Source organism: Lutra lutra, chromosome 15 (genome assembly GCF_902655055.1).
Source record: "Lutra lutra chromosome 15, mLutLut1.2, whole genome shotgun sequence".
Classification (NCBI taxonomy): Eukaryota; Metazoa; Chordata; class Mammalia; order Carnivora; family Mustelidae; genus Lutra; species Lutra lutra.
Genome location: NC_062292.1, coordinates 15,539,286 through 15,562,865, shown reverse-complemented (window position 1 = coordinate 15,562,865; position 23,580 = coordinate 15,539,286). Strand labels below are relative to the sequence as shown.

Here is a 23,580-nt window from a genome sequence, read left to right as displayed (position 1 = left end):
TCACCCTTGAGCGCCTCTTTCTAAAAGTTGAGAAGAGTGGACAGTCTTTTCCTACTAGACCAAACCCTGTCTGCCCCCTCACAGCCTACTTTTTAAAAAATACTTTCCAAAAATCAACTTTCATTGAAATGTCTCCAACTAATCTCTTTTTATTTGATCTCACCCCCTTACCAAGCCAGTAGAGTGTTTACCTAGTTAGCAGCTTCATGATAGCACGACTCTTGTCAGTCTGCTGTTTTGTGATCTACGCGTATTATGCCTCTGCTTGGAACAATTCCCTTCAAGACATATTACATACAGGATAAATAAATGAATGAATGTGCATTTTAACTACTTCTTCCTTTAGAGGAAGAGACCTTCCCACCAACTGTCTTATCTCAGGTGTCTGCTAGCGCTAATATGTTATCTGAACATGACAGGTGAATACAAAAATAGTTCTGAGTGAGGATTCAGAAAAAGAACTCAGAATGTTCGGTGTGTGGTCAAACAAACAAACAAACAAGTCAGATTCAGAAAACTATGTCATAGATCGATTTTTTTTCCCTTGCATGAATGATAAGCTATTTTGTCCCATGATTAAATGTAACTTTGTCGTACATGGATATTGTACGTACACACAAAATTTTATTTTGGGACAGCTGGGAATAATGGTCTCTATTTTTGTCCTGCATTCAATGAGTTGTGTGTGGACCGGGACAAATGGAAAACAACATCAGCCGACCTCACGGAAACCGTCACCAACCCCTAACGCAGCGAGAATGTCAGAACCACACCTGGGAATATTTAAATTCTCTTATGGACTGTTATGCAATTAACACTGTAAATTTTATTTTACCTAAAAGAAGCATGATCTCCAAAGCAAGCTTTAACGTCAAGGGTGAGAAGACATCTGCCATATTCACTGGCTTCTTTGCTCAAGAAACACCTAGTCCTGATCACCTGAGATGCTGCTGTGCAGAGCTATGCTGCCCATTAAAGATCCTACTTTGTAAGCATTTCCATGGCCATCCATTTGAAGGAAAATGAGAACTTCCCTTTCCTCGCCATGCAAAATAAAATGGAAGCACTCTAAATCCATGAAGAAGAAACTCTGCTTCTCCTTTCTAGTCTGTACAGGGTTGCCCTGCTTGGAAATCTGTTTGTGAATCCTGACCACGTTGTCACCCGGATGGGAACCACCCATGACCACAGATCCACAGTGTGGTGCTCTTGGGTTAACACAAAACCTCCCCGAGAACTCCCCTTCCAATCTGGAGGAGCAGTGAGGTATTTCTGCTCTCGGGGTTAACACCAAAATATCTCAGTGGACACACACCAGTGCCTTTTCACCTATAAATTTCAGTATCTACTTCCCTGGGACCATTAATATCACCCTGGTGCTGAAAGCATTTCCTATCCAAGGAAAGAGGGATTCATTCCATTGTATCTGTCACTTCGATCAGATATTTTCTAACCAACCTCTATAGTAGACGAATAAAAGTGACAGGAAGGGATACTTTCTCATTTGCCCAAAAAGAACGCATCCTGTTTTAGCAATTACGAGTTTCTGATGAATCCCCATATTCCTCTGAGTTTTAGCAAAATAAGAACAGATGTATAACTGTAAAAAAAGGAACTTTACAATAGTCAAGAAACTGGGATCCTAAAAATAGAAAATTTAAGAATTAAAGGCTCTTTTCCCTGCAATGTGCATCGATGCACATCATGTGATCACGTGATGATGTCTATGGAGATTCTTTCCTTCTTCCACTGTCCCGACCGCCACTGCCTTGCATATTTCTCAAAGCTCCCTTCTCTGCTTCATCACCAGAGAACACATTATACTTCACGAGTGTCTGGGAAATTCCTTAGGTACCCCTAAAAAGGAATATATCCTTTTTAACTTAACAGTCTTCGAATATTGGCATTTTCACTCAACATCATTACAGACCGAAGACACGCTAATTAGAGCTCTCTCACATATAACAATAAAGTCTAAATAAACTGGAGTCTTCTGAGAAAAACCAAAGGCAATATGAAATGAAAGCAATAAAGGATACTTCTGAATATATATGCAAGCTAACTGATCATAGCGGGGAAATAGAGCCATTTTGCGTAGAGAAAGTATGTTTCGACAGTCAAATAGGTATTGTATGGGGGTATATAAGAACATAAGAAAAATGAATTCACAAAAGGAGTCATAAAAAATTATCTTCTGAACACTGATAAAAAAATTATCCATTATATAAAATGTTTGGTTACAGGGGCACCCGGATGGCTCTGTCGAATGAGTGTCTGAACTCTTGCTTTCAGCTCAGGTCATGATCTCAGGGTTGCAGGATCGAGCCCTGCGTCGGGCTCCAGGCTTAGTGTGGAGTCTGCTGGAAATTCTTCCTCTCCCTCTTGCCCTGCCCCTCCCCACTACTGGCACACACACTCTTTGTCTAAATAAATAAGACCTTAAAAAGAAAAAAGGTTTGGTTACAGATCTAAAAAAAAAAAAGTTTTTGCACAAACAATGAATTTTGGAATACTGAAAAAAATAAAATTAAATGTAAAAAAAGGTTTTAACAGTTTTCAAAAATGTAGATTAAATAAATACATATCTAAAGGGATCAATGTAAATGTAGGTATCTATTATGCAACGTTTTAATTTAACGCTAAAAAGGAGAATATCAAAGTGTGGGAATAGCATCATGATTCTGAAGATTGTGAAATGCCTAATGTTCAATTAAATTTTTAAAACTTTGAAAGCCTGGGTGAAAAGGCAGACAGAGTATGGATGAGGGTAGAGACTCGTCCTCGTTAAGTGAAAACTAATGGATTTGGGAGAAAATAAACCCACCACCCCTTTTCAAATAGTGTTTTCATTAACCTAGAAGAAGCCTCTGGAGTCCCTGGGACTCCGCCGGAGGACATTACCCAACAACGCCCACACAGGAAAACACCAGGCATCACCAGACAGGTAACAGAAATAAAACAGGGCGGGAGGGTGGGAAGAAAAGGAAAAAGAAAGAATTAAAACAGAAAGCTCCTCGTGTGCTAAGGTATGATCCCTCCTCTTCCGGAATACCGCCTACAGCTCAAAGCGATACTCATCAAAGGTGTGTTTTTTTTTTTTGTTTTGTTTTTTTTTTTTTTTAAATAGAGAGGCAGGCAGAGAGAGAGAGAGAGAGAGAGAAGCAGGCTCCCTGCTGAGCAGAGAGCCCAACTCGGGACTCAATCCCAGGACCCCGAGATCATGACCTGAGCCAAAGGCAGCGGCTTAACCCACTGAGCCACCCAGGCGCCCAATACTCATCAAAGTTTTAACTGAGCAGAAAGCAGTTCCAAAAAAAGATAAGTAAAATAATCAAGGGGCCAGTCTAAGTGCTAAGGAAGCAATGATAAGACTCTTGGAAAGCAGAGTCCCAAGACACACATCACCGCAGAGCGTCAAGGCCCAGGGAGCTGACTGAGAAGGAAATCTCCATGGGGTAGGGGATAAAAATAAGAAGGGTGATGTCGCTATCTTTAGATGGGAATTACATGACTTAGTTCACAAAATTCACCAGGCAGTGGTCTAAAACTTTGTAAAGGATGTAATTTTATGAAAGATCAAATGAAAAGGGAAACTTTATTGAGAAGCATGTGTGACACCTATTAGAGAAGGTTTTACACCCTGAAATGTGGTCAAATCTGAACAGTCCAGAGAAGTAAGTTATGTATATTAGATCCGTGCTGGATTTTTCATACTGTCATGATGCCCAGGGTATAGTCACCCCTTCTAAAGATGGTTTTAGAAAGGGAATTCTGATACTGTGTTCACATGTCCATCAGTAGCGTAGTTAAGGGCAGAACTACTGAGCTAGATGAACTACTGTTTACTGTCTCAATCCAGCCAAGATGTCAAATGCTCGTAAAAATAAAGGGCAGAGAAACAGCAGAAAGGAATTACAAAATATCAACTCATTCTCTTACTGATAAAGATATTAACTAAACTATGTGGATATTTAAATAATATCTAAATTCAAGACTTGCAATATTCCCCAAGTATCCCCAACATAACAGTGAGCAAAAAATGGAGGTGGTAAGAGGACATGCATACGTGATCCCACACGTGTTAAATTCTGTGTGGAAATATGTGTGTGTGTGTGTGTGTGTGTGTGTGGTGCATACATAGACACACACACATGAGAGGTGTTGGCCAACTCTAGGCGGAGGGATTTCAGATATCTGCTTTTTTCTTTGTACCTTCTCGTATTACTTGGATCTTGTACAGGACACTTTTGTTACTTTGTGAATGCCAGAAAGTAAGAAGGGGTTTAAAATAAAAGTCTTGTAATGCTATAAGCAGAACATTAACTTGTGTCCCTGAAACTATTTCCCTTTCCTCCTTCTCTTTCCATCCTGATCTGTCTCTTCCAGGTAAGATGTTCTCCAGCTTGAAATTACCTTCCCTGACTTACGTCACCTCTTCATGCCTCAGCATGACTAGCGCCTGCCCTGCAAGTTAAAGCATAATGTTTTAGCTGCTTATTTGTGGCCTCATTATTGGGCTCTAGCTTTCCAGGACTATATACTTTGCACTCACAACTACAGACCTGCTGCGTCTTCCACTGCTGACCTTTGCTAGTAGGAGCCCAGAGCAAAGACATGCACCGGCAACTCAAAAGGCAGAGCGTGCATCCCAGGTGCACAGGCTGGAAATCTGATTTGCTTGATAGGAATAGGAGGGGAGCCCAGGGTGAGAAAACAACAAAATATAATGTAGTTTCTAGAGAAGTCTTCTGGTACAGGAGACACGAGCTCTAGAGTCACCTGAACAGCAGCTCTGTCCTAACCCTTGCTGTGCCACTTGGAGCATCTTGAGTTAAAAAGGCTAAGAGGGACTTGGGTTAAACATTCTACGCCTCAGTTGACTTACCTGCAAAAGGGAGAGGATGAAGCCTAACCTGCTTCCCGACCAGACGAGAAAGAGAGGGAGTATATGGCAGGGCTTCTAGAAAGACCCAGACTCAGATTACGATCGTATTGGCCAGCTATTATCACTAGACATTGTACTGCACACATTCTTATCTATGAGGAAGGCACTGGAGATGGAGTCAAAAGGAAGAATCTGATCAAGGTGCCATTTTTTTTCTCTTGCTGAACATTTTGCAAATGTGAATTAAAAAATTATATATCTAAGAGATGTGGGAATTAAATAATATATCTTTAAGTGTAAGTGTACAAATCTATGATTAAATACAAACATGTTCTAAGAATTTTAAAGCCATCGTCTAAATCGCTCCTAACAGATCTATACTGGTCAAATTTCACTCTAATACTATTGGACTGAGCTTTACATTTGAGTCCTGTTTTTAGCTTAGACTAAATAAATCTTCAGCCAAAAAATACTCTTTAATATCTTCCAATGTATATGGAGAGTACTTTCTCTCATTCTCAACCATAGCAGCCACCAACTAATGTTCTAGCCTTTGTTTTTAAGTAATATTCCTTTTTCATCAGATCAGTTTGAGTAGTATTTTATTAACATACAATACTCATATAGCACTTTTCTTTTTTTAAACCAATATTAACTAGTTAATCTTCATAGAGCTTTTGGAGGTAAAATCATTTCCTGACAAGCTACTTAGATGCTCTATTACAAAAACCTAAGTATAATTAAGAAACCGTGTATAAAAATATTTCAGTTGTTATTTGCTGTACTTACATACAACATTCTGCAAGTCAAGATAGCATGAACATATGGACAGGAAGGGGAAGCAAAAATAAGTTTGTTCACTAAGGCAGTAGTACGTGGGAGAGTCCTTGGGAAACTGGAAATGGACAAAGCTTTCTTAAAACTTCTGTAGCTCCCATGATTCTAAGTCCCTCTTGTAATTCTCAAGACAGCATTCCTGAATAATTGTCACCATTAGAGCCCAGTCTTTTAAAATGGCTCCCAAATAATCTGCTGAAATAATCCAACCTACTATGTTATCACACATTCAAGAAGATTACACACTCAATTATCTGCAGTGCTTTTCCCAAAGGACAAGAAGAGTGAAGGCACTGATAAGAAAAGAAAGCCCTTTTAAAGGTTTTCTGGATAACGAGCTCTTGGCATCTCAAATTTAACATGGCTATGCTGGCCAGAATTTGCCGAGACTGTTTTCACTGAAGTCCCTGCATGGAATTGTCCCCTGGGAAAAGAGAGAGACATGTGGACCCAGAGTGTTGTTTTATAACCATGTCGGTAGAGTGTCTGCAAGATTAGGACCAACTTGTCCCATTATTTATCCATAACAGCATGATGGACGACTTGCACCTGTTCTTAGTGAGACTTTCAGAAAGCTTGGCCACTGAGGCTACTTGGTAAGAACAGGGCTTTGTGACCAGCGGGGTAGCAGAAATCCCAGCCAAGGTGTTATCTTGGGCTCCCTGGTCCTGAGGTATCCCATGTACACATGAGGGGCTTTGGATCTAAGAGAGAAGAATGTCATGGCATGGCCTGGTGGAGGGAGGCCTATGATGCAACCTTTGCCCTTGGTACCCATCTTTATTCGGTGCTGTTGGTACGTTCTATCATTTTCCAGCAATGGAGATCTGGAACTCCTCTTATTTTGGGTCCTGCGAATCTTGTTCCATAACTCTTGTCTAACTGCCACTCTGCATGCAATGTCCAACAACACTAAGGGCCTGACATCCTCCCATCACCAGTGCCTCTTCTGCTCTCCCTCATGTCAGAAGAGTGGGAACTGTATTCTTTCCTCACCCCTGCACTGCAATCTTGTCCACTGGTAAATCTCACTGGCTCTCCTTCTGGAATGTGCCCAGAATCTGACCATGTCTCACAACTCCCACTGCCACTATCTTGGTTCAAGCCCCCATTATCTCTCACCAGGATAATCCCAACAACCAAATAATGGTTCCCTCTGTTTCTGTCTGCGGCCACCTGTACTCTCTTCTCAACCCAGCAGCCAGAGTGATCCGGGGAAACAAACCAGCCCAGGACATTCATCTGTACCAGAAAGTCAACTCCATCTTAGAACTTCCAAGGCCCTACAGGACTTGGCCTGCATTACCTTCCTGATGTCCTCTTCTACTGCTCCCTCCTAGCATCTTTGCTGTTCCCGTCCCTGCCAGGGGCACGCTCTCATCAGGGAGGGCCTCTCTACTATGGATCCCTCTGCCTGAGTGTTGTTTCCTGGACAGTCACACTGCTACTTTCCTCCGTCCCTTTACTCAAAAATTGCCTTATCGGTGAAACTTCCCCAGTGACCTTATGTAAAACTAATCAATACCACCCAACATTTCCTACCCTTTTTCACTGCTTTATTTTCTCTACTGGGACTTATTATCTAACATACTATCTTCCCTCAGCAGGATGGAACCTCCCCAAGGGCAAGAATGTTCATCTGTTTTCTTCTCCACCATATTTCTGTCCCTGGGATAATGCACATAGCAGGAATTCAATACATAGTTTTGGATGAATGAATGACTATATAATTAATATAAAACAATGTTTTTGGTTTTGTTTTGAAGTTCACTGGTGTTCTAGGAAGGCATGCAGCTCCAGGTACCCCCTGGAAAACAACCAAAAGCCCCAATGGCCCATCTACCCCAGGTAGGGAGCAGGTTCAGGAGAAAGCCCACCTCCCTGGTGTGGGTAAAGGAGGCCCTCCTTTGTCAGACTTGCTGATGCCCTTGTTCCTCAGTCTAGATCATTTGGTTACTGGAGCACATCATGCTCCTTCTGCCTAGAACATCTGCTGATCCCCTCACCTCCCTCCCTAACCCCCCCCCCCCCGCTGACTACTCTGAGTTCCCATTTAACACCCAGTTTCCCTTTACCTCTTCTCTGTGTCTTCTTAGCTCTCATTAAGTGGTTCATTTCTTCCTCAGTAGTCCAGCTCCAATCTCTAAGATCTTCTAGTAGCTATGATTTTGGTGTTTGTTTGTTTTTAAGATTTTATTTGAGAGAGAACATGAGCAGGGGAAAGGGGCAGAGGAAGAAGCAGGCTTCCCACTGAGCAGGGAGCCCAATGGGGGACTCCATCCCAGGACCCTGAGATCATGACCTGAGCTTAAGGGAGAAGCTTAACCAAGTGAGCCACCCAGGTGCCTCTGTGGCTGTGTGTATGGTGGTCTCCTCCACTTGACTTTGATGGAGGGAGTGCCTAAAGATGTTTTTTCTGATGGTTTCACTTGCCCCAGTACCCAGCAGGAAGGTCAACCCACTGGACATACCCGGCAAATGCCACTGATTGAAGGAGTAAGAACCAAACCGAGAAGAAGGAATAGCACAAAGAGAATTTAATCCCCTCAGGAGGAGGATTCCAAGACTCTAGACCTGAGACCACATGACCTCATGCAAATGTATCCATTTTTCCACCCCAAAACAGATAGCATTCCTTCCCTCCCTACCTCACAGGGGTTGTGTGGCTCAAATGATAAAATGATTTTTATTGATGTATAGATCATAGATCTTGATCTACCTTTTCAATCGCAGAACCAATTCAGCAAATATGGAAGTGACTAGATCGACAGCCGGCGAGATCCAAAGGAACCATGCCTCTACTGGTTTACCACATTCAAACAGGAGAAAACCAGGAAGTGTTCTCCAAAAAGAATATTAAAAACCAGGTTATAGGGGTGCCTGGTGGCTCAGTCGGTTAAGCATCCAACTCATAACCTCAAGGTTATGAGATTGAGCCCAACATGGGTCTCTGAGTGTGGAGCCTGCTTGGGCTTCTCTCTTCCTCCCTCTCCTGCCCCTGTGGCTACCCTCCCACCCCACCCCTCGCCTGTACACACATACGCTCTCTTTTTCAAAAAACAAACAAAAAAACCCCCCAAAAACTCGGATTATATACTCCGCATTCATATATTGAGGAAGAGACATGCTATATAATACATATCACTATGTATAGAGAACTGTAATTTGCTATTCATTCTACTCTAATATGTGGAATAACAGGAAGCTTTCCAGCAAAATTAATGTTTATTAATTTTTTTAGAGGCTGTAATACAGGAGCTAAGAGCATAAGCTTTGGAGTCTGTTCACTTAGGTTTAAATAACAGTGCACTCTTCACATTGTTCTCTTGGAAAATTAAGCTCCTTCTGCCTCAGTATGCACCTAAGTTAGAGGCAGTTAATAAGGCACTTATCTCATGTGGTTGCTTGAGAATTAAATGAGACAACACATGTAAAAGGTTAGAATGGTGCCTTGTACATAGTCAGTGCTCATTACATTTTGGCTATTGTTAATGGCATTCGTGACTCAAAATTTCAGCATGTCCGTGTTTTTCCATATTGACGTCACACTAACTTCAATGTAATGGATAGTGAAAATCAAAGTGTTCAAAATACTTTAGCCCTTTGGATTCCTTTGTCTCAACAGCTCTGCCCCTCCTCAACCCGCCATCTTGCCTTGGATGGCTGATGTCAAGGCAGCACTCAGAGGGAAAGCGTAGCTGGGATCATGCAGCTGAAGAAGCAACTGTTCTCAGGAACCTCAAAGCTGTGTTCTCGCGCCTCCTCTCCCTCGCCTCCCCTACCCTGGGATGTAAGCACGGCTTGTTAGGAGGACACCGTAACCTGTCCAGAGGTGTGATTAATAACCTGGGACCAAATTAGATCCACTGTACCTGACCTCACAGTCTGACGACCCATTTCCTCCTTCCTCATAAAAGGAATCCAAAAGTCCTTCTCCAGCAACACTAGGACTGAACTTCTAACTTCTCCAAATGATTCCCTGTCTCAGCATGGAAAAACGCTAAACCCAGCCAAGACTCCTGGGAATAAGAGCGGATCAAGGTTCTGAACACCTGATCTCTCATGCTCATAATGCTGTCTGGCGTAAGTCCCTGACACTGCTGTGTGTTAGCTCCCTAATCCTTAATGCTGTGATATACCTACTCAGGAAGTTTTAAGGGACGATTAAACGGGCAAATAAATGTGGGGAAAACCATGTGGAAATTTATGAGAATCATATGAATGAAATGTAATTCTAATATAAGATGACTGGCTCATTTGCCTTCCTCCCTATTTAAGCGCTGATCTGGATCCTTGAAGGCATGCCATTATAAACATTTCTTCTATCAGAAGACACTTTATTCGAAGAGAATACAATAATTTATTAAATTCATGGGGTTCTAAAGATGAGTGATATGAAAATAAATAATGGACTTTGGAATAAGCACAAAAATACCTGAGATTTTTAAAAAAGTTGAGGATTCTCATCAGCAGTGAATATTAATAAAGCTAAAAGAGATTCCTCTGTGGGGTGGAAAGAAAAAGATTAGGTCCTTGTTGAGCTCTGTCTCCATTCCAAAAACAATAGAGCAAAAATAATCAGTCTCCACCTCCAGATTGTCTCCACCTGCTACGACCTTCAAGTTATTTTCACAGTGATGAATAAGTCTAGGTAGAACAGAACAGCGAGACCATTTTGAAATTCACACAGGGTTTCCTCCAGCATTGTCCTGAAATTCCAGGCATTTTTCTCCCCTGCCCTAAACCCACCACACTTCTTAGCTTCAGATGCTAAGAATGGAACTGAATTCTTAGTTCTGAATTCATTCTGAATTGCTTGAATCAGATACTTCAACCCAATGAAGGGATGGAGTAGGGGTGGGGGGAAGGGAGCAAATAGGAACAGCAGCAAAGGAACCTAACACGTTGTGACGTCCTAGATGCTTTATAAGGATTATCTCTTTACAGCAACCTTGCTTGGTAGATACTCTTTCTGTTTTCCAGACAGATCACTGAAGGCTCAGAGAGCAAAGGTACTTGTTCAGAGTGACGCGTCTAGAAAGTGCTCAGCTGGAGTATAAAACACATCCTATCTAATGCTACTTCCAAGACAACCTAGAGCTCGTCCTTTAAAACCCTAGGAAAATGGGAATTCTTTAAGATTTTTTAGTACCTCTTAGAACTCTGTGGTACAAAGAGTGAAGGAGAAGTGATCTTATGGAGAAACATACAATGCGGTACCTGGGACAATGATATCTATTGGCGGGTTCACTGTCAATACTGAATATACTGCCGTATATAAGTGTCTGAGGAGTCTTTTCAAAATCTAAGTCAAGTAGTTGAGACGCAGAAGTGTCTGAATGTAGAAGGAACTAAAAGGGGGTAAGCGAATACTATCTTTGATAGCTTTTAGTAAAACTTGAGTGAGAACTTGAATGTGTAGTCTACAAACAGAGAGAGGCGTGAAGGGCAGAGGTGGCCTTTGGGGTATCCATGGCAAAAGGGAAAAAAGAGAGAAAAGGTCTTTGAATACGAAACTGGATTAAAAACAGTAAGAATTTCCTCCCTCAATCTACTATTCATTCGAATGATTTGAAACCAAACAGAAGATGAGGAAGAACATGTTCAGATGACTTGGATAAATTTTCAACCCAATCTGACTTAGACCAGTTAAGAGAAGTAGGTTCTACAGGAAAATGAATATCTGTACAATTAAAATGTTTCCCACAACAAGTCAGCTAGATCTCTCCTTGAAAGAACATTCTAGGGCTTTCTTCTGACCAGACTCTCGGTTTGAGCACTGAACTGTTTTATGTAAAAGAAATCCACAACAAAAAGACAGCCATCTCCAAGTAGTCTAGTTGAAATGTTCAAATCATTTTGTGATTAACTTTTATAACAAAGTATTTTCCTTAAGAATACCGTTCCACCCGTGATAGAGTACATGAAAATGAAATTATTTTTTTAGAATTCAAACACTCCATTTTTCTGTGTAATAGTAAATTGCTTTTAATTAGGGTTTAGAGAAGCAAGGATGCGTCATCTCTCTAGGCACCTAAAAAAGGCATTTTTCAGAGTTATACTTTGGCTGGGTTAAAGAGGTGAGCTGAAACTTGTTAACCAGGAGGGTCACCCATCTCAAGAGGGTCAACACCACAAACCCCTCTCTTCTATCTTATGATGGCTCCCAGCATGATTAAAGCACTTTTCTGCCTTAGGTTTTCCTCTCACTTGCCACGGCAATGTTTCTCAGTTGGGAATGCTAATCTGACCACAAGAGCCTCCAGCAAGCCAACCCCATGTCCACAGGCATCCATTAGCCATTCTAAGAGCAGGCAAAGAAAGACAAATCAGGGAGATGGTGGGACAGGAGGAGCAGAAGAGGGTAAGAAGGAAGAGAAGGAGGGAGAAACAAGGGAGAAGAAAAGAGAAGTAGTAAGAGAAGAGGGAAGAAGTGTAGAAAGGAGAGGAGTCGATCTTAAGAGAAAGTGGAATTGGGCCCCCTCCAGGCACGCCACTGGGCTACTAGGGTAGCCTCCTCCTGCCATGACTTTCTTTCCCCAGGGAGGAAGCCGGGTTACAACTCCTCTGTGCCGTGATTACCTGGATGAGTTCGTCCAGCTCAGTCGAATTGACACAGGAGTGTTGGGAAATGAATGTTTGCTTCTGGATCACAATGGTGGTCCTCTGTGAAATCTCATGAGGCTGCTCCAAGGTTTTGAACACGGTGGCTCCGATGATCAGATAGAGGACAACCACCAGGAAAATCGTGGAGACCGTCTTCCATTTCATAACATTAATGGTCGTGTCACTCTCCACCCGGGAAGCAAGCACTGTGGGTTTCGTGGAAAACGAGAGCCTCGGTTTGGAGTTCTGAGCGGCAGATTTAGGGTCCAGCAAGTCAGGTGCCGCCACTGACAACAACAGAGAAGGAAGGTTAGGTCGGGGAAGGGTAGAGGGGCTTCTTTAAGGGCTGAGCGAAGGCAGACTGAACTCCACTGCCCTCCTGGTGGAAGGTCTGGAACCAACCAGAGCGCTCCCACTAGCTCACATCCAGGACTTTATCAAGGAAAAGGGGTTGGGTCTCAGCTCTCTGCTGCTATTGGGGTTCCAGATGGGAGGAAGAAAACGGTAGGTGGACCAAGAAAGTTTAAAAATAAATAAATAAATAAAACAATGCCTGAGGTCTTCCTAATTAATTTTTAAACTTACATCTGTTCACCGTGCTACTCAACAAAGACTGAACTCCTAAGAGTTGATAATACTGAACTATCTCATGAATACTCATGAAGAAGGTTCATGGATAATTCCTGTTCTCAAGAACTTAACCCTCTATACTGCAAGCAACAGACACAAGGAATATTCTTTATTTTTATGGAAACATTCATTGTAATAGAGGGATTGCATTATAAGCAAATTTGGGATCCAAACATTGTTGCTCAAAGTAAAACAGTCATTTTCTGGTAAAACACGATGGTAAGTAAACCACTCAATTGCCCAATCATTTCTTTTTTGCCTACCCTCTAAAGTGGTTCATGATTAAACAGTCTCTGTATCTTGTTATATAATCTCTGACATCTTGAGAAAACAAAAGTCTTGCTACCTCTTCTGGCACAATCCTAGGTGCAGCCAAGACAGTACTAGTTCCTTCCATTTCAACAGTGAACATTATCCAGGAAAAAAGTAAAACCTTATCTTACACCTTAGACCCTCCGTGCTCTGTACAAAGCTAATTGCTCCATGAGACCGCATTTATGTGTTCCCTTACAAAATCCCATATACTCTGAGGTGTCTGTAAATCCATTTATTATTTATCTCAGCTCTTCAAAAATATCATTAATGGATTTCTTTTCAGAAAATAAAAAGACACTAGACTTCTGCTTGGTAAGGGGAAAACAAGCCATCTGCTACAGAATGACTGGAAAGGCAACACTGAACCAAAAAGGTTAACCGAGTAGCCAGAAAAGAAAACAAAACCAAAAACAAAAAACCACCAACCAAAAAAACCAAATACAGGGGGACTTTTAAAAACCACCAACTCAACCAGAACAATGAATTTAGAGTCCATAATTGTTATAGATATAAGTTAAATTACTCTGGTATATATAATACAGGTCTGATATAATAACCTAACCTAAAAGACACTTTTAGGTAAGCATCTGAGAAATCCCTGTGGAATTACACCCAAATACCCTACAGGAACCTGAAATCACTCGAGGATAAGAAGAGAACGGAAAGGGTCAGCTTTCACAGGGTTAGATACCCTACACTCCTGACCACCACTGTGAGTTAAACGTAGGTCTACCACAATCTGAGTTCAGAAAATAAAACCTCAGTTGCCCATCACAAAGTAGCTTCGCAAACAAAGCTATCTGAAACCCCAGACCTAAGCAGTGTTGTACAGTGGTGGCCGAAAGCAGAGGGCTCCTCAAACCGGCAGAAACCCTGAGTGGCTCTGACTCTGAAGACACGAAGTCTGAGCTCCAAGAAGTGACTGTACAGACTGAACTGCTCATTTCAGCAATGTACGATGGTTCAACCTGCTGGATCCGGGTATGGACATGTTTCCCTCTTGATACAGTCACCTGCTCAGATTAAAGCCACAAACCATTAGACACCTTTGTCATGTAATAGTTATAAAGGCAACTTGGCTCAAAATCAGCACTGGGTATGTCTTTTAGTGTTTTAATTGGGAAAACTTTTTTAACAGACATGCTGATAACAGCTGATATCACTGTCACCTGCTGGCTAGCTACGCCACCCTGCCGCTACATAGTGTGTCTTGAGTGAAAAATAAAGGTCATCATCTAAAATTAACTCATCTTTGGAATAAAAAGAACAGGAAATCCACATTATTTCTCTGAAGGAAGCTTTCCAAGCCTTTCCTTTCCAATTACCTGTGCTCTCATATTTCTGGTTTTTCACATCAGTGGTTTCTACGCTGTAGAAGTGGAAAACACCAGGACTGTTTACCTTGATGCGTCCATATCCCAATCCTAAATCCCAATGCCACATTAACACATTACAATGATCTGCTTTTAGGGGAAAGGGACAGACAGGTTTTTAAAAGATGGGGTGTGTGTGTGTATTAAGCTAATACATTTCCTGATGAAGTTCCGTTCTTTTTTTTCCTGCCATTCTTTGAAATTTTTCTTTTTATTATTTTTATTAACATATAATGTCTTGTTTGCCCCAGGGGTATGGGTCTGTGAATCATCAGTCTTACACATTTCACAGCGCTCACCATTATCACATACCCTCCCCAATGTCCACAGAAGTTTAATTCTTTTAAGCTACTCCCGTATTTTTTTAATTAGCAGAAATCTATATAAATGCACATTTGGCAGACAGAATGGGCAGCAATTGGTAAAACACCAAAATAAAAAAGAACAGCCTTTTCTCTCAGTCTAACATGGGGAACCTCTGTGTTTCCATCTCCACATCGTTTGATGTAGGATCAGGCAGAGACGCGCCTCAGAACAAGGAATCAAAGAGTCGTCCCTTGCACACACTGTCATCACCATCACTACCTCCCTCGTCGGCCTCCAGCACATCACAGTCTCCTCTTAATCCCGGTCTCCCATCCTCACGCAGGTATGCCTTCCACGCTTGGGGCCGCAGCTGACGACTCAACGGCAAGAGACACGAGATTTTTTTCAGCACCACTGCCCGTCCCACCACGCAATGGGCAACAAGTGTGACCAGGGTCACCATGCGTCCTGCCTGTCTGCTGCTCCCAAGGGCTGACCCTCCTCCTCCTTCGGAAACTCCCCCAAGGTGTCCCAAACCCACACCCGAGGCAGACGCAGAAGCCCCAGGCACCAGCGGGAGAGGGGGAGCCGCAGCCAGCAGAGGAGCCCGGCTTCGGTCTGCCTCCAAGCCGAGATTATGACCCAACACCTGGGACGGGAAACGAAGGCGGAGGACGTCCACTTGCTGCCAGCCGGGCTTCTGCAGCCCTCCCGGTCCCGGCAGGGGCGGGAGAGCGCCGGGCGGGAGGCTTGGGCGCGGGGGTGGGCACCCGGGGGGGTCTCACCTCCTGCTCTATAGCCGGGTCTCTCCCGCGAGGCGCTGGGAAGCATGAGGCATGCAGCATTCAAAATGTTTTTTGAAAAAGACGGACTTGAAGCTTTTACAAACACGCCATTGTACTCACTTCTTATTCAGAGTCGGGCTGCGCGCTCCGAGCTGCACGGGCAGGCATTTTCCCCGGCTTTGTTTTACAAGGTGGGGAGAGCGGGGCTGGACGCGGGAGGGGGTGGGGGGGAGCGTGAGAAGAAACGAAATCGCGGGAAGGAGGGGACACCGGCGGGCTGGGCAGAGGGCGAGGCCAAGGCCAAGTTGGGCGCGGGCGCCGCCGCCCCCGCACGCGCCTGCGGCCGGGCCCGGGTCACCCGGAGAGCGCGGGCGACCCGGGTCCCGCGCCGGCCGGCAGCCGCCGCCGCCGCGCGCTCCGCCCCGGGTTCCGCGCTGGCCCGTCCCCGGCGCGGCGCGGCGCGGGGGCGGTCGGTGCAGCCCGAGCGGCCGTGCGCCCCGGCGTCTTTGTGCGCGAGCCTCGCTCAGCCCCTCTTCGCATGTCTTTGTGTGTCTCCCCCGGCAAAGCCCTTGGGCCCCGGGGGGCGGGGGGTGTGGCACCGGCTCGGCGCGCCGGGCGCCCTCCTGCCCGCAGCTCGGCCGCCCTCCGCCGCTCTCCCTGCCAGGCTCGCTGCTCTAGTCCCTCGCCCGCTCCTTTCCCTCCTTTCGGAACTCCCTCCCCCTCGCCTCCCCCCACCCTCCGTCTCCCCGCCTGGGCTCGCCTCTCCGCAACCCCTCCTAGCCTAACCCGCGCCGGCGTCTCCCCTGCCTCCTCGCCTGGGGGCACTGCCCTGGGGCTCACCTGCTGCCTCTTCCCTCAGCCCCTTCCACTGGCGCTGCCCGCCCCCATGCCTATTCTCACTATCAGGCGCACGGACCGAGCTCCAACCTATCTCCTTCCAGGGCGGGGCGCGGGACTATGCTCTGGGGCGCGGGTCCCAGGACCCCTGCACGTAAGCATCTTCCTCTCCCCTTGCCCACCCCCCCCAACCAGGTTTGTACAGAGAACTGCCCCCAGTGGCGCCCTGAGACCCCCGGAGTGGGGCCGGTAATGGGGTTGCTGGCTCCTTCCAGTTTACGCCCAGGGAAGTGTTGTCGAGTCACCAGCAACCCCCACCACACCCCACCTCCTCGGGTGCTTAACCTGGGCAGCGAGCTCTGACAACAGAAGGTTCCAAACCAGAAAGGATGGGGAACGCACCGGGAGCTAGGGTGAAGACATCTAGGGATGCAGAGGGAATGGAAGAAAAATCGGAGGCTCTCAGGGCAAGACCCCTTCGCTGGGGACAGGGGTTGCGGCTCTTCTCGGCCGAGCAGCGGAGTGGGAGACCTGGGACCTCAGTCTGAGCCCGGCGCTCCTGCACACCTCCGCATCAAGATCGGGGTTTGGCGGCTACCGGACCCCGCCCAGACTCGTAGACGGCCGCGCGGGGGCAGCGGAACGCGTGGCTGCAGGGGTGCGGGCACCGAACCGCAGAGGAGGGGAAGAGAGCGCGCAGCTGAAATAGGTTAGTCCCCCTCGTCACACACGTGATGTAACAGAACTTGAGCCCGAGTGTAAACTCGCTCTTCCTTCTTACTTTGGCTGCGGGAATAGCCCGCTGACCTGCACCCTCCCACCTCCACCGCTGTGCTAGTTTATCTCCCAGAAAGGCTGCTGGGCCAACTTGAAGTATTTTGCCAGCTACCGGAGAACTTCCTCATGAAAACTGTAGATGGGAGAAGCTAGTGAAAGCTATAGACCCAGAGGAGGTCAGGCAGAGCAGAAACACCCTCGATGGCCACCAGAACGTTATAAACCTTCGACAGGACTGTGGCCATCCATGCTCGAAAATGCCAAATTATTTTTTAAATTCCAGAATGGACTCAGCACCTCTTCCTCCTATTTAAAAAAACGTCTTCCTTATTAGGAATTCCTTCCTGCTGGAACAGAAACATGTTTTTCTCCACTTCTGCTCTCAATATAATCGGATATCCTTTCTGAAATGTGAATCTGATCCTCTCACTTAAAACCGTTTCAAACTCTCTAGGTGACATATAATTTGCTTCCTGATCTGGCTTCTCCTTTTCATTCCAGGCCTCTCTGGGTCCTTCATCTTTCCTCACACACCCTCCCCCAGCTTTACATGACTAAGACATTGTATTAGTCGGGTTCTCCAGAGAAACAGAACTGATAGGGCATGTGTGTACGTGTGTGCAAAAGATTTATATTAGGAATTGGCTCGCACTGTCGTGGGGGTTGGCAAGTCCATTTGAAATTCCCAGGGCTGTTCTGGCAGGCTGGAAACTCGGACAAGAGTTGATGCTTCTGTCTTGAATTTCTTATTTTCTGGGAAATGTCAGTTTTGCTCATCAGACCTTTGACTGATTATATGAGACCTACCCACATCATTAAAGGTAATCTTTCCTTCAAGTCAGATGATTATAGATTGCAACCACATGTACAAAATACCTCACAGCAACACCTAGATAAGCGTTTAACCAAATAACTAGGTATGGTAGCCAAGCCACCTAAAACTAATCATCACAGGTGATGTCCTTCAGATCTGCCAGCAGTCTGGAAGTTTCTCCCGATTCCTAGCTCGTCAGGTGTCTGGCTGTTTGCTTCCCAGGCAACTTGACCTTCTGTTTTTACACTTGCCACAATGTGTTGTGCTTCTTCAGACTACACTGTAAGCTCAGTGAGGGCAGAAGCCATATCTCTCTGATCCCCATAATATCCACCATAACCGGTATTCGAGAAACATCTGAATGACAGTGTGGGTGAAGACATCGTTCACCTGGCCTCTCTTCGAGTATTTGGAACCAGGGCATTCAGCGTATATAGGACACGAGATGAATTCACCAACTTCAGAATTATTTCTATCCTATCACAGGCTTTTTGTTCTCCAGATGAAATGATCCCAAACACTTTGAGGTTTGCTTGTTAACTTCTCTCCTTTTGTTTAACAGCTTGGTGATTCTTTCTTGCTCTTTCTCAGTCTTTTGCAAATTTAACCACACCTTGCCAGGCTCCCGTCCTCTGTCAAACTGGCTCATGCTTACTATAGGGGGTGATTAACTCAGAGTTTATGTACCTCTGCATAGTGCTCCCCTTTCCTAGACTCATGGAATGGAGGACTCACCTCCACCCCCAAATGCTGAACTGTCTTTTTCCCTCCTTTTCTCCAGCGGTGTACCCGTAGTAGCTGTCTTCCGTCATCCCCCTTGCATTATTCTCTCGTTAGACCCATACGTATAGGTGGGGGAGGGGAGCACAGATTTTCTCCATAGAGACGTTAAAACCAGATCAAAAGAAAAATTCCAAACTGTAACATCGGCAGGAATTGCTCCAACAAGCCAGCCTCAGCCTCACAAATAACTTGAAAGAACCAAGAAACCAGTTTCCACACTGACTTGAGCCCCGCTTTCCACTGTAGCCCCCAGGGCCCCCTCAGTTAAATACTCCTACCACTTTAAGGGCCTTCTTGTACCAAACACATACTAACTCACTGTGTTTGAAGTAAGAGGGAGAAAAGGAAGTAGACTAGTTTGTGTATCATTGAACCTGGAGAAACAAGGAAAGGGGAAGGTTTATCTTGTTTAATTTTATGCCTTCATTTCTTAACACATATAAATCCCATTAAAAGAAAAATAGAAAGACTAGGTAGACTTGATTTCTTTCATGCCACAGGACTATTCGACATCGCTTAATTTTACTTTAGTGGAAGGAAAACCTGAAATATGTAATGAAAAGAGTGAATCCCCTCAAATGCTATACTCCCTTCATTCCAGTGTTTTCAGCGTTGTTGTTCTGCTTTCCACCTAGCAGTATGAAATCTACAGGACTTCACTTCTATGTTATCGTGCTTTTTGACCTTGGCCTACTTGTAGTTACCAAGAAAAGAAAAGAAAGAAAGAAAGGAAGGAAGAAAGAAAGAAGGAAAGAAAAAAGAAAAAAAGCATGCCACTGGCCCTCCCATAATTCCAATCAGGCTTGTAATTTTGGAGTCCAAGTGACCTCCGTGGGTGTCCTGTCTCTACCATTTGTGAACCATGTGAGTTTGAGGGAGTTACTTTATCTCTCTGACCATCAGTCCATCAGTTTCCTCATCTACCAAACAGGGAGAATACACTGAACTCAGAAGAGATTGTCCTAAGAATCAAAGTGAGACCACATATATGACTTTACTGTTGTTAAGTTTTCAAGACAATTTTATTCTCTCCTGTGATTGGCTTAACCTCATGAGCCAGCCCAAGGCAGACCACCAACTTTTTAACTCTATGGTAACTCCTGCCATTTATTTAATCTTCTGGATAACATCATTGCATAGATCTGAGAAAAGGAAGAATGAATCACATCCATCAAATATTAACTGAATGTCTACCAGCTGCCATACAGGAGCTCGGTCGATATCACAAGGTTGCTGCCCTCATTAAGCTTCTGGTCTAGAGAGGGAAGGTGCTAAACAAGCAAAAATTAAAATTCTAGTTAAGTGCAATAAAGGGAAGGTACAGGGTGCTATGAGAGTATCGAATGCTAGAAGGTCAGGGTGGGCCTGTCTAAAGGGGTCTATGGGTGAGCCCTAAAGATGGAGGAGGATGGAGAGTAGGGGTGGAGAGGGAGAGCCACAGTGCAAGGGAAGAGCTTCCTCAAGAGAAGGAGGAGCATGTAGAGAGACTGGGGTGGGCACAAACATTGTAATTAGAATTTGGGGAGCTCAGAGAGAGAGGACTGGTAGTAGATAGTGATCAAGTGATCAAGCAGAGGCCAGGTCACATGGCACTTGGATTTTCATTAGTGGGATTAATGGGACTTTGACAAATTTTCAACAGAGCACTAGCCTTATCAGATGGCATTAAAACAAAAACAAAACAGAGAACAACCACTCCGGTAGCTACATGGAGAACAGATAGAAGGCAGGTAACAATGTAGGCAGTGAATTCAGATGTTATTGCTTTAGCCCAGGTGAGAGATTCATGGGATGGGAGGGGAGGGGGGACATGAGAGGTGGCAGTAGATCAAGAGGGCTCTATGATCCACTGGTGTGGGACGTGAATGGTGAGGAAGAGGGTGGGCATTTTCCAAGAGGTTCTAGTTCACTACAAACTTGGAGGAGACAACTATGTAGACAGTACATGAGTGCAATGCTTGAGTGATGTGGTCCTTCCTGAGGGCACTTACCTCCCTCTCTCCTACCTGCTGTGTTTTCTGTGGGACTCATCCTACTTGTGGGTACAGTGTATGTCCTGGGTCTCAGCCAATATAGTCATGATTCCTCAGCCTTTCAGCTGATTCAGGCATGAACCTGTGACCCACTCAGCCAATGAAATTTATGTCATAGTTTCTGAGAGAAGAGATTTTCACACTATACCACTGACCTTGAACCCATAAACCTCACAGTTTATTAATCCAGTAAGAGAGGAGAAGCTACCAGAGAATAGAGCCAATACAGAGCAAACAAATCCAAGATGACCAGGTCATGTTTGATGGATCCTCTCTATACCAAACCCCACCATAAGGCACACACTTTTTCTTTTTGTATAAGCCAGTTTGTGTTGAGACTTCCAACACTAAAAAATCAAGAGTTCTAACTGAAACATTGCAGTGCAAGGAAGTGGAGAAATTAGGAAATAATTTACCTATATGGAAGTCTCTAAGTTGATCCCCAGTGATTCCTGCCTCTTGGTTTTTTGTTTTTTTTTAAAGATTTTTTTTTAAATTTTATTTATTTATTTGACAGACAGAGATCACAAGCAGGCAGAGAGGCAGGCAGAGAGAGAGGAGGAAGCAGGCTCCCTGCTGAGCAGAGAACCAGACGTGGGACTCGATCCCAGGACCCTGAGACCATGACCCAAGCCGAAGGCAGCTGCTTAACCCACTGAGCCCCCAGGCGCCCCCTGCCTCTTGGTTTTCATGTCCCATGTTTTACCCTTTCCTTGACTGGGGGCCGTCAATGAACAGAATATAGTGTAAGCGATGGGATGTTCCTTCCAAGATAAGGTTATAAAAAGACCATGCACTCCCTCTTATTCTCTCTTGGGATCTCTCCCTCTGGTGTAAGCCAGCTGCCATGTGATAAAGCAGCCTTGAGAAGAGACCCATGTGAGCCTGGAAATGCATCTCCTGAGGTCTTCCAACAGCCAAGCAAATGAGCTTGGAAGAAGGTCCTTCCCCAGTCAAGCCATGAGATGACTGTAGTCCTAGACTGTACCCACGTACAGCCTCTTAAGAGACCCTGAGCCAGAACCACTCATGTTAAGTTCCTCTGAGATTCTTGACCCCTTGAAAGCTGGGGGAGCATAAATGTTTCCTATTTTTCAGCTGCAAAGTTTTGGGGTGGCCTGCTATGTAGCAACAGATAATACTATAACTTCTAAGAGTTAAATTCGAAGTGAGCTTATAAAGTGTCAGTCAGACTTAAGCTATACAAATTACACTAAGAAGGCAATTCCTCCAAGGCCTAAACGTATTCCTCTGAAGTACTAGAATGTGTTCATTAGAAGGAAAGTTGGACGTCATTGGAAGAAGAGCAAAGGCTTCCTAGAGCAGTGGATCTTGAACCCAAGCATGCATCAGAATCCTCTGGAGTGCTTAGAGACCACAGGTTGCTGAGCCCGTCCTCACAGTGTCTGATGCATCACATCTGGGGTGAGGCTTGAGAACTGGCACAAAGAACAAGTTGCAGGTGATGTTGAAGCCGCTAGTCTTTGGAGCACACATTGAGCATCCCAGGAGAAGAGCAGGATTTGGGTTCACTGTGCTCTGAGAGCTCACAGTCACAGAGCTGTCTCTGCAGGGGTGAGAAACTGGGATAGATGGCAGCTCCTGATTTGGTTGACAAATGACGACAGGCATTGGCACAGATCACCATTCATCCTTATTCTCAAAAGTGTTCAATCTAAAAGTTCTTTCTATCTGCAATACCACCTAAATGTTTTATGCCATTTATGGTACAAGAAATGCACTTATTCACTCATTCAATGATGCATTTATTTATTTAGTACTATCTGTGTGTCAAAGGGCATTGTTCCAGTGTTTGGGGATATATGGGCGCAAAGAAGATATGCCAGATCTTTACAATTGTGGAGTTAAAATAAGGAAAGAATGACACTCATGGAACCAAGTCTGTGTCTATTCAGCAAAACATCACTGAGTTGCTGGGAGGATTTCAGATTAAAGGGCCTCACTCTGAAAAGTGAAAAAAAAAAAAGTCATTTTCCCCTAGAAGTCTGCAAAATTCATCAAAATCAGGACATTCATTTTGCAGAAATAAGTCACTCTAAAATATATAACACTCAGCAATATTTTTAGTGGGTTTGTATACGCGCTTACTTAAAAATAAACGCGTGTGCACAAAAAATAGGAAGAAAGGTAAGATTTTCTCAAGTAAACAAGAATCTCTTTTATAATGGTAATTCTTAGTTCTGTGTGATTTCTGTTTAGTGTTGAAAATTCATGTAAGTCGATACACCCATCTTTTGAATATAAACATCAGTGCTTGAATCATGTGTCCCTGCCAGTGTTAATTATTAAATATAAGCTAATATTGAGATATAATTTTGCTCAACCAGGAATAAGGTAGTGAATAAGGGCATTGCTAAGTAAAGAAAGCCTTATAAAATGGCACTCTGTTATAGAATAAATTCAGAACACGTTAGAATTTACTGAATTTACAAAGAGGAAATCTTGCTCTAGATTTTCTTTCCCCTTGCAAGGCTGAGTATCATAAGCTATCAGGAGGAAATGAACATTTTTTATATGTATCTAAACTCTCCACCCCGGGCATCACAGGTAAATCCTCCACCAACAATGAATTCATTAG

General features: G+C 44.3%; 1 protein-coding gene across 5 annotated transcripts in view; it reads right to left on the bottom strand.

Moving 5' to 3' along the window:
- Nucleotides 1-23,580, bottom strand: part of KCNK2 (potassium two pore domain channel subfamily K member 2) — a 218,583-nt gene that overhangs the window by 131,770 nt on the left and 63,233 nt on the right. For 2 of the 5 annotated variants that reach the window (XM_047705670.1, XM_047705669.1), the window contains exons 1-2: nt 15,738-15,845; nt 12,305-12,615 (exon numbers count right to left, since the gene is read on the bottom strand). In XM_047705670.1, the coding sequence (XP_047561626.1) occupies nt 12,305-12,615; nt 15,738-15,783 (357 nt within the window). In that variant the 5' untranslated portion in view covers nt 15,784-15,845. The other 3 variants (XM_047705671.1, XM_047705673.1, XM_047705672.1) reach the window with 2 other exon arrangements.